General features: G+C 39.1%; 1 protein-coding gene across 3 annotated transcripts; it reads right to left on the bottom strand.

Annotated features, from left to right (window-relative positions):
- Positions 1-3238: 3238 nt before the first annotated feature.
- Positions 3239-7532, bottom strand: LOC103405663 (putative ubiquitin-conjugating enzyme E2 38). Of its 3 annotated transcripts, none has more exons than XM_008344686.4 (7): positions 7081-7532; positions 6847-6927; positions 5278-5829; positions 5000-5063; positions 4643-4782; positions 4252-4563; positions 3239-3797 (listed from the first exon to the last, which is right to left on the bottom strand). In XM_008344686.4, exons 2-7 carry the CDS (start codon positions 6910-6912, stop codon positions 3564-3566), a joined length of 1368 nt encoding a protein of 455 aa, XP_008342908.3. In that variant the 5' UTR covers positions 6913-6927; positions 7081-7532; the 3' UTR covers positions 3239-3563. The 3 variants fall into 3 exon arrangements, with proteins under 3 accessions (XP_008342908.3, XP_008342907.3, XP_008342906.3); XM_008344685.4 differs by having other exon boundaries at positions 6847-6949; positions 7081-7245; XM_008344684.4 differs by having other exon boundaries at positions 6847-7086.
- Positions 7533-11411: the final 3879 nt, after the last annotated feature.

The following is an 11411-nucleotide window of genomic DNA, read 5'->3' as shown; positions in this document are numbered from 1 at the left end:
TGCATTTTTGTCAAAAAACAAGGGTGTTAGGTGGGCTTGACGCATGCAAAACTAGACGAACTTAGCTCACGTAGAATTAGGTGAACCATGACATGCAAAACAAGGTGGGCTCCACTCACAGTGCTCAGAAAACGAGTTGGGTTCCACCCACGGAATTTGAAGAAATGAATATGATAGTTTGTTGTAGTGGTGATAGAAATGAAACTACTCAGGACACGTGGAATCCCATGTGAATCAGCAAGGACCACCTTGCAAGGCTAAAGACTCTTGGGTGACAGATAATGAAGTGGTACTATAAGGGAAGGGTGAAAAGAACCCCCATTAGGGAATAGGGAGTGAAATAGAACATGAAACAGTAAGCTCCCAAGCAGTGGGAGGAGCCCAGGGCTCTGACCGCGTGCCTGTTGAAGAATGAGCGTGCAACTCATAGGCAGTGGCTTGGTTGCTTTGTCACCTTAGAATTTGTCAGTAAAATGGTATTTTCTAGTAGTAGTGACAAAAAAGTAAATAATAGTTCAATTGTAATGATCTCAGTTTGGTAAAAAAATTTGGAAAATGATTAGGCGAGATTAGCTCTTTGTCAATAATCGTGTGCGAGGCACCAACCCTCTCCCAAAGGAGAAAGGACCGTTGCACCCAGAAATCTCCCGCCCGTCCCCTCACTACTAGTTTTTATTAATAATATGAAGAAAAGGGAAAAATAAAATAGGCGAGGAGACTGGGCCAATACCCACTGAAAAACAATTAACGAAAGTGATATGTTGTGGTTCATGAATTCTTCAGCTTCAGTCACTTGAAATTCTTTTTCCATAATTCTGCTGCTCATGTAGTGCTCTAGTCTTGATCTAAAAGCTTTAAGATTTCACTGCCAACATCCACCTCATCATCATCATCATTCTGCTCCTTATGGTATGGTTCACTGACAATACTGGACTGCATCTCCTGGTTGACATTCCCTCTGATCAGTCTTGGCTGGCTCCATGTTTGTAACTTTTGTTTATTTATTACGCGACAAAGAAGATAGTTTGCCTGCAAACATGAAACGCACGTACAAGGTAAGGGAGCTGCTTTTTAACTTTAATCAACATATGATAAATCATTTGAATCAATCCCCCATAATTAATCCCTCCATTTACCACACAAAGAATGTTTGAAATAGTTCTTAATCAACTGGTTATGGAGAAAATTCAATTAAAAGTTAATCACTATTCAACCGAGAAACTTTAAATTTTGAAAGATAACTCGATTTGTCAAAATGATAAATATGAAAAATTCAGATCGTAAATTATTTTTTGACTTTGAATGTAAGGATATTTAGATTCATAATCTATATATGTATTAATTCAGACAAAGAACAACATCGTTAGTAAATGGTGATTCGGATTCATGAAAACCCTAATCAAACAAGAAAAAGTTACGCAAAGTATTCATAAGTAGTATTAAAAATAAATAAACCCTGTTTAAACAGAAACTGACGAAAGATGGAACCAAATTTATGAAAGATAGCTGCAGCAAACCAAACCACTCAATGACGAACATGCATGAACAAACAAGCTTGGGAAATTAATAAAGAACAAAAAAAAGGATGGATGGTAAACAAGTTTACACGAGGGAATCGATACTATAACACTAAGAGAGGTAGCAAATCTTTTATATTAGACAAGAGATAGCTTTTTCAAGGAACTATCACTAAAATGACTGAATCTAGGTTGATTTCAGCTTTTTGATGCAAATCCGGCTTGAGAACAGAGTTTGTATGCTTGTTTGTTTGATTGGTTGAGTATCCTTATCTATGTTGTCTCTTCTTCTTTTTATAGGCGATTTGGCCCCAGGGGTTAGGGCATTGCTCTTGCCCGAAAGCTTCTTAAAGGGTAGTGAGTCAACAGCTTTTTACTTGTAGTGCCACTGGAAAGTGTCTTTTGGCTGATTGTGAGTTAGTCTTCATCACTTGTCATTTCCATCATAAACACGTGGCTTATGTTTTGGCTGAGAAGGCTTCAGTTTGCCTTTGGGCTTGACGTTGGACCTCGGGTAGATTCAACTTGTTTTGCCATCTTTGGGTCCTCTTTCAGTTTAGCCCAATATTCAAATATTAACCCAAACACATGTATGAGTATTACTTTGTTATTCTTGTTGAGAAAGCTATCATCAAGTCGATACATGACCCAATCTCCTTTTGCCTTAGACGTCGAACCCTCTTTCGGAACATAGGAAAACATTCACTTAAACCCGATACGAGTCTCAGTCGATTCACGAGGATCAAGTTTAAGCCTTGACAGGCTTATCGTTCTGCCTTTTCCATATAACGCATCCTCCAGATGAGGTCCTCTCTACCCGTGAACCCTTCTCCGTCTTCTTCTTTAACACGGTTAAAAAGTATAGAATCTTTCACCAGTTTGATCGAACAACTGGCTCCATGTTTCTTCGTTTCCATAAAGATCGCATTCAATCGCGGCGTTGCAAGAAAGCGGTAGACCATGCACCTTGCTGTTAAGAAAGTGAAGCAAAAGCTCTTTGTTGGATGGTTCGAAGTGGCATCCCACTGGTAATCCCAGGCTGCTAGCAGTCTCCATGATAACGAAGCTTGTATGTTGAAGATTCAATCGTCTCAAGGCTCGAAAGAACAGCGCGGATGTGCAGGTTGTATGAAAACAAGACGGGGCAAAATAAATGGAAAGTAGCTGCTAGGTTTTGTTTCAGAAAACTTGGGAAGTCCAGGAAATATACTAATTAGTGCAAAGGCACAGGGTTTTGGATGATATATGTACTAGAGAATGCAACAAAAGCAAAAAAGAAAAACTAATGAAAAGGACTTGAAAACTTTGAGTTTTAATGATAAGAACAAAATAAATGGTAAAATGAATAGTACCATGATTGACTTTTTAGTGTAAAAATGTGGTTTTTCGTTAAAGTGAACAGTAACAGGTGCTTTTCGTTAAAGTTCCCAAGCAAAAAATCATGAGACGGTATTTTAAGGGGTTAAATCACAGCCGTTCATCGCTAGAATTTTTTTTAATGGGCTTGGGTCCTAGACCATCATTTTTTAGGTTCGGGTAAATTATTGTCCTGATTTTTCAGTTAGGGTAATTGTCTGTATGATAAGAGTTTCAATTTTATAATATATTTTTACCCTATACTTCATTGAATTGAAGTTGATATTTACGTTACGAGAGATTTACGCATGATTGTGTACAACAGGAATCAAAAAGTAAAACTCGTCACGCAACCACGTGGGAAATTGACATAAGTTGTTTTGGCTAGGATTGAAATAAGCATCTAAACAAGGTCACAATTAGATCAACGTAGCAATAAGCCAAGTCGCAGTTCAACATGAATTTCATCATCCACGCCATCCTACTATGCGTACATGAACTACCCCAGAATCCCGAACGATAAAACATACTGAAAAATGAACTAACCAATTCCAAAATACCAGTATTGGAAAGCAGATGGAAACCAAAAATACCATACGCAGGTCCAATGATTTCGTTTCACCTCGCTAATTTATCTTAAATCTTATTACCTTCCCAATCCCATCAAGTCAGCTGCCAATCAAATGTGATTCAGGCTCCAACTCGAAACTCGTCACAGTCGGTTGATCCATTTCTGGTGAAATGTGTAACGAGTGTATTCATCATCTTAGCTACAGTTGCCCGGAATTGTGAGGAGCCACTTTTTTCTGCATTCGGGGACGTGATATCAGACCCTACCAAAATGCCCTCAGTATATGCTTTACATGCTGCCAGAATATTGTGTGCACGATCGCGAAAATGGCCCAAGACAAAGTCCTCAAAATACTGCAAGAAAACTCACATGGTTAGGTGACGGACCTACAAACATAAGATACAAAACAGAAAGCGCCTCTCAAAACAAAAGATAGCATACAAACTGACTTCCCTATTCACTTTTTTCATCTAAGCTGCTAAGATTCATTCTGGAACTTGGGGGGTTAGGTAACAGCGTAGTTTTCTAACAGCAACAGCAAGCAGAGAAAACCATCCTAGCACAACTAAATTCTACAATAATACTCGATCAGAACCAGTGTTTATACAGCAAGGCTACTTGTTTCAACCCCACAAGCACAAATGTGAGAAAGAAAATTCCCTACTATTCTGGTAGCAAGTCAAAGTTCAGCAGAGACAATCTACTTCATCATTCTAGTAAATCAACCCTCCATCAAGAAACAACGGAAAATGTTAATACAAATAGAAGATGAGTGTACTGTAAAGGAGATGGTTGCTGCAATCATACCTTAGGCGGCCTCCGTAGTGTATATATCATTGTCTTTAGAGATAGAATAAAGGTATCCTCATTGTACTTTTGGGAATGCCTTCGCCCTTCTGCTCCAACATACGTTCTCTCATGACCAGGCTCGTTGAAGAAGGGCTCTGCATTCAAAATAAGAGCTTGTATAGAGACTAAAACTTGTAGCATTGTTGATTGACCTGGGACCCAATTTTCATTTTGTTTGCCACTCCAAGTGCCCAAGAGACTGAGGCAAACTTTCCCACACTCGTACAAATTTGGATTCAAACGAAGACCACCTGAATAGTAGTATACCATCTGACAGAAGAAAATCAAAATTATCTACAATAGACAAAATATAAAATAAAGCACCAATGCAATAGCACCAAATACACACCGGTGGTGATTTAGGATAGTTAGTGGGGAAGAGACAATCAAAGACAAAAAGACCATCATGGTAGGGAGTGCCCGGAGGTCCTATAATTACCGCCCTCAGAAGTTCCATTCTAGCTTCATAAACCCTGACAAATATAGTGTCTGCGCAAGAAAAATTGAAATGATAGAGGATATGAGCCAACCTACTAAACTAATGCCATGACATGACCAAAAAGGAAAGGAACTGATTTTGAAAAATAGGTGAAGTTTCTAATGGGGAAAACAACGGTAGCACTACAAAGAACCTAAAAACACAAGAATATTCCAACACCTGTATAATCAAGCATAGTGAATCGCTATACACAGTGGTAGAACTCACCCGGTAAGTCCTTCTCCAAAATCTTCCACTCATCCTGAATTTGCTTAGCCCAAGACTTGGGTGGCTATCAAGAAACAAACACAGATTAGTCCATATTCACAAAAACAGACATACACACTCCACAATTTGCACATGCAGAGTTTATGTGTGCACTCAAGCCTGTGTCACACAGCCAGACCAGGGAACATCTATAAAGAGAGATGTGGACACGCACATGCTCACACATAAATGTTCGGGAGGGGACAGGTGTGAAGCACAAGTTCAACTAACTAACTCACCTGCCCATCTGAAAATCCCATGCGGCTAAAGTGGTGATCCGAGAAATCTTCCACCATATCAAATTGCTTAAACTGTTGAGACGTTTGCATGATACTGTCGTCATTGCTGTCTGCCGGTTCTTTAGTAGAACTTGCCTCAGAAGGAACAGTTGAACTTGCTTCACAATGAACAGTTGAACTACATGGTGGTAGATCTGAAATAGCTAGCGTCTTAGTGGATGGTTTCTCACTCGGTGAAGGATCATTCAACCAGGGAAGAGTTGCTTCTACACCAGGAGGCAAGTCCACATTATCAAACTGAGATTGCAAATCATCACCAACATCATACAGAAAACCATCGTTGTCATCGTAATCATAGTCATTATCATCGTCGTCGTCGTCTTCTTCATCGTCCATGCTCATATCATCATCATTAGATGAAAAACAATTGGAAGTTTTGACAACATTTGAATTGGTTGATCCTGATGTTGAACTCTTTAGGAGATCAACATCATCTTTTGATCCGACTACACTAGATGAGTTCCCAGCATCACTGTCCATGTCCAAAGCACCCTACAGAAAGTAGTACAAATTTACAATCATGCAATGGTACATAAGACATAAGAAAAGGGAACTAATAATCATCTACTGTAAAATTACTACAGATAATACAGCTTAACTCATTCTTCCATCTCATTCTTCAAAACTTAACTGTTTCCATTACCAACCAAGTCAATTTCAATACCATTATAAAAAAAAATTCTTGATTGATCTTTGTTGGTAAACAAGCTCCCTAGGGGAGAAAAATTACTTCAAGGAAGCTGAAATTGTTCGATACTACTGCAACTAAAATATTAACATACATACCTATAAGAATTCATTTTTCTTTGCAACTTCCGTTGCATATGTAAACTTGGTATTCTTAAAATTGAAAACAATGCAATGTATTGCAATAATACGAGTGGCGAGGGTAACGATAAAAGGTCAAACCAACACCAGTATTTTTAATTAACAGCAAGTACGCAACACCATACTGAAGGCTTACAACTTTGCAGATGGTAATTGTGACAATAACAATAACAGCGATCATAACAAGTTCGATGCACATTTCCGCATGGAACTAAACGGGTGGTGACGATCACAAGTGGCTTTGTTGTTGTTGTTGTTGCGAAAGCTCTTGAAAGTTCAATGCCAACAAAAAAGAAGATACTTTAACCGAAACAATCAGCTTTTGCTGAGACTGTAAGCTTTTTAGTGAGTGATCAAAACACTCGGTAAAGAAACAGATAAACCACTAGTGCAGAAGAGTAAACTGTGAAAAAACATATCATGTAGTTGATAACCAAGAAGTAAAGCACCAGATTACCCAGATAACTTATAAAAAAAATTGCAGGGCCTCCAAGTAAATTCAAGAATTAAACCCACAATTGCAAGGCAATCAATCAAACCCGCGAGTCAAAAAGTTCATCACAAACGACCCAAAATCGCAAAACCCCATCACAAAATTTAACAGCAACCCAGAAAAAATAAAACCCAAAAGTCGAATTGGTTAAATTAAATCAAATTAAATTACAAAAAAAAAAAAAGTACCTCTTGCTGCTTGAGTTTGTTGGAGACGGAGGGTTTGAGGGCTTCTCCGGAAGCAGAAGAGGCCATGTCAGAAATCCACAACTGACGACGACGACAACGATCCCTCGAAAAACAGATGGGACCAAACAACTTTAAAACGACGGAGACAGAGAGAAAGACAATTGAATATTCTTTCCTATGAAAATCAAAAAATACCGCCAGAAATCAAAGTCATCGAAAAAACTTGATCAAAACCTTTCAAAGCAAGTGTGAATTCTGAAATTCCGTCTTGAATTGTATGCGGGGAGAGAGAGAGAGAGAGATAGAGAGAGAGATTTTAGAGAGAGATGGAAGACTGTTGGAGAAAAAGAGGAGAGTTGGAGAGAGAGAGGGAGTAGCGAAGCGAGAGTGGGACGCCCAATGAGAAGAGGAGAGAGAAAGTGTGAGCGTTTCGCGCCTTGCTAGGTACGTTCCGCTATCGTACGCGGAAACGAAGGTACGGGCAAGGGGAATCCAATGTGTTCTGGATGACCATGTACTGAAACGTGGCGACCTTTTAGTGGTGAACCGACTTATTTTCTCTGAAGACGCCATTGAGAGTGAGTTCTATGTAGCTTATGGTGAAACACATTGTGTGTGAATACTCGTTCGGCTAATTTACCCTGCTACCTTATGGTGAAACACATTAACCAAAATTTGATGGAAGGAATAATTGGATTGGAAAGAGAGTTATTTATACCTTCCACCTGCTTTCTACGAATTTGGATTCTCTCCGTACCTCATCTTTCGGAATGTAATGATTAAGAAATCTCATCGTTCAAGAGATAGAAAGACATAACAAGATCTCTATTTATGTGAAGTATGCCAACGAAATGAGTTTATGGGATGATTATCGAATTTAATGAGATATGAAGAAGATCTATGTCCCATGGTTTATTTGATTAACTACAATCTAGTAGTATTCGTCTTTATTTGTAAGTGAAAAGTCTTAACATCACAATGAGGGGAAATTTTTGACCTGGAATTCCACCAACCATGACTTGACACTTGTACACATTACATCACCAATCCACCGTTTAAAGAACTAAAAATAAAACATAATGGGTTATGGGCCCACTAATCTCTTCTTCCTCTCTACTTTCTTCGAGAACAACAATTTAGAGGATGTAATCAAACTATGATTCCATATGATTTTAATAGATTTTAAAATCAATGTGTAGTCAATTAAGATTTTAAAGGAGGATTTTATAATACTTTGAAATCATGGTGTAGTCAAAATAGGATTTTAAAGGATTTTAAAAATACTTCCAAATTCAAGAGTAGTCAATTAAGATTTTAAAAATGTTCATGCATGTTAGGTGTAGTGAGAATGACACGCCCGGCCCTGATATCCTCTAAACACTAGGGTAGACACGTGCTAGCCGACACCCAAAGGTGACGAAGCCATACTATCATGCATGAGTAGAATGAAGAAATACGAATATAAATAAAAGTTATAAGTTTAGCTACAATGATTATGCAATTGTGAAACATGTTCAGAGCATACAACTAATTCGAGACTCTAGAAAGGAAATAATATAAAATTGAATGAACAAAAGGATGGGTCCTACACCGAGAGGACTCAAAGATGCCGATACAGGGAGTGCCCTGACGTCGGAATTGTACGCCTCGATTCTAAGTCTTAAGGGGGCACAAAACAAAACATGAGTGGACCAAGTTGATATATAAGTACTACTAAAACAGTTATTCATTAACGTACTAACCTCCAAAGTTTATGAAAACTCAATAGTACAATATGTAATAGGTTTTCCAAAACCCTAGCATGCCATATAACCTTCGTAAAACATATATCATACGTAGTGTGCTAAATAATGGTATCAATATAGCCCGAAGGCATATAGAACTCTTCATTTAGAACACTTCATTCGCCCGTAGGCTCCTACAGCACCCATACGAAGGCATATATAAGTATCAATCGCCCGTAGGCTCCTACAACACTTACCTAAAGGCATATATAGAAGTATTATTTACCCGTAGGCATATAGTGACCACTAGATAAGCACAAAAATCATTAAACATAATCTTTCCAAAATATAAGTATATATATCTCAACAGAGCTCAGTAGCTCAAACATCATATCTTAAATCATGTTCATAGTATATAGTCATCAATCATAGATACTACAAATAACGTAAAGTCGATAAAGCATGATAATTCATAAAGCATGAAACCAATTTATTCATAAATGTTTCATAAAACGTAACCATTAAATCATGATTCTCATGTATGCATTTCTAATAGTAAAATCATGTATTTTAGAAGGGGTCCACTCATAGATACTTCGCCGTCGAAGAGCCATGCAAAATAGCGAAGATGGAAACGCCACAATAAATGCACCTAAGCACATAAAGAGTCCAATTACTAAAATTATACCATAGCGAATGAATTTCAGGAAACGAATGTCATAAACGGATTTAGGACGTCGAAAAACATAAGGAAGACCTCGGGTACCCCCACGCACCGCCGCACACGCCACCACGCGTTATTTTGGGTCGACGGCGTCGCCAGCGACGCCATGGACGGTGGCTGAGCATAGTACCTCCGATGGAGGCGCGTGTGCTCCAAGTGCCATCCAAGGCAAACATCTATATGCGCCCTGGGATCTGGGTTGGTTCCACATGGGTTGGACCGAGGGTTTTGGGCCAAGGGTTAAATGGGTTTGGGTTCAGATAGGGCCGAAGGACCTGGGGTTTGGGCTTTAGGGCTATTAGACTTGAGCTGGATTTAGTGGGCCGAAGGCCCGGGTTTGCAAGGCCCAAATGCCTGGGTTATAACTGGGTTTCCAGGTTTAGGTCAGAATAACCCAGTTTTCAGGCCAGATTCGCGAAGGAGGAAGTCGAAGCTTCCCGAGCTCCGTTTAACTATGATTTTCCACCTTAGCATGCGATCTACCCACAAAAATGAAAACCACTAAGAGTAAATTATGATTTTACCATTTTCAAGTCCAGTTGTGGTCGGGAAATGGCTCGAAGCCGTCGGACTCTCCAGAAGAGGCTCGGTAGCCTTTGTGCTTCCCAAAGAATGAGGGAAGGAGAAGGTCGACACTTGTGGTGGGTGATGGTGATGGTGTTGCTGTCATTGTCACCGTGTGGGTGAGTGATGTAGCTCGGGGAGAAGGAGATGAGGTTGTGAGAGAGAAATAGTGTGAGCTGAGAGAGATAGAGTGAACTCGAGGAAGAGAAGAGAGAATAAGAGATTGTGAGGGGAAAAGAAGAAAAGGGTCCACGTGGTAGACAAGAATAATGGAGGGTCGGGGGCTAAAAAGGAAGATGGCCCCACTCGGCTTACCAATTAAGGCCCAAAAAAATCACTAAACTATCTTTCACCCGAGAAATGTCCAAAATGCCCTTATTCCAAAATCTGTAAATTTAATCGGGACGGGTTGTTACTGAGAATGCTAATAATTTGCTAGGTTAATTTTTCAAAATTATGCCTTCTCTTTTTGAATCATATTTAAGTTGGGCATCCTAGAGAAGAAGAAGATGGTACCAAATTCATATTTTAGTTGGGTGATAAAGATTAGAGTTTCGGGTGGGTGGTCATAGTGGTAGGCATGATGTGGTTGTGGGTGGACAACATCTAACATCAAGTGGGTGATCTTGGCAGTGGTAGTGGCGAATATTTGGATGCAGGTGGTGGTGACGATTTTGGTTGGAGATTGGTTGGTTGCCGGTGTGCATAGAGACGGCGAAGGGAGGGAAGATAAAAGGTCGTAGTTGTATTAGTAAAAAAGACCTTTCAATTTCCAAAAGAAGGGAGAGAGAGGAAGGAGATACTAGGGGTCCAAACTCCAATATATATATATTTTTTTATATTTTGAAGATGGACTGGTGTCAAAAATGTGTACATGTGTCAAGTAATGGTTGGTGGAATTCCAGGTCAGCAAATGAGCTCAATATTTGGAAAAATGTCTTCACAATGAGCTGGCAATAATAGGGTTGGGTGGGTGGAGTCATAGAGGGAGGGGGAAGGGTGGGTGCAGACGAGAGAGGGGAGGAACTAGGAAAGGTCGGGAGGGGTGAGGGAGGAGACGGCCAAAAACTTCTTTTTTTAAAAAAAAATTATTAATTTTTTAATATTCACGCAACGTTCAGTCATTGTCCACGTAGACGTCACGTTACCAGTTAACGGTTGATTTAACAGTAACCTTAACAGATATATAAAAATGTCATAAAATTATGACTTCAGGTACCACTCTAGATGAAAAAAAATTGATTTACCAAATGTTGAAAACCAATAAACTTCAAAATAATAAACTAACATTAACTCCAAATTTTAATTTTACTACACCATACAATTGCCGCGATATGGTTTCGTATTCTGATGTCGTCAATGGTTCAAATAGGCAGTTAATCAATTTTTTTTCGATACATATTAATCAAGTTATTATATCAATCGATATCAAACAATCCACCAATTTTGTCTTTAAATTTCAATCGGGGATTAGGGTTAAAAATCCTACTTTAAATAAGAGTAATTGATTTTGGAACAAGAATTAGGAAGGGGAATTGGGGCTGAGAGGTGCG

This window comes from Malus domestica, chromosome 17, assembly GCF_042453785.1.
Source record: "Malus domestica chromosome 17, GDT2T_hap1".
NCBI lineage: Eukaryota > Viridiplantae > Streptophyta > Magnoliopsida > Rosales > Rosaceae > Malus > Malus domestica.
This window is presented reverse-complemented; position numbering and strand designations above follow the sequence as displayed.

Coding starts and splice junctions, on each gene's coding strand:
- LOC103405663 (XM_008344686.4), bottom strand. CDS start 6,912: ATGGCCTCTTCTGCTTCCGGAGAAGCCCTCAAACCCTCCGTCTCCAAC. Junction 4,783..4,999: donor TTTGGAGAAGGACTTACCGG/GTGAGTTCTACC, acceptor TTTCTTGCGCAG/ACACTATATTTGTCAGGGTT. Junction 3,798..4,251: donor CACTACGGAGGCCGCCTAAG/GTATGATTGCAG, acceptor GTTTTCTTGCAG/TATTTTGAGGACTTTGTCTT.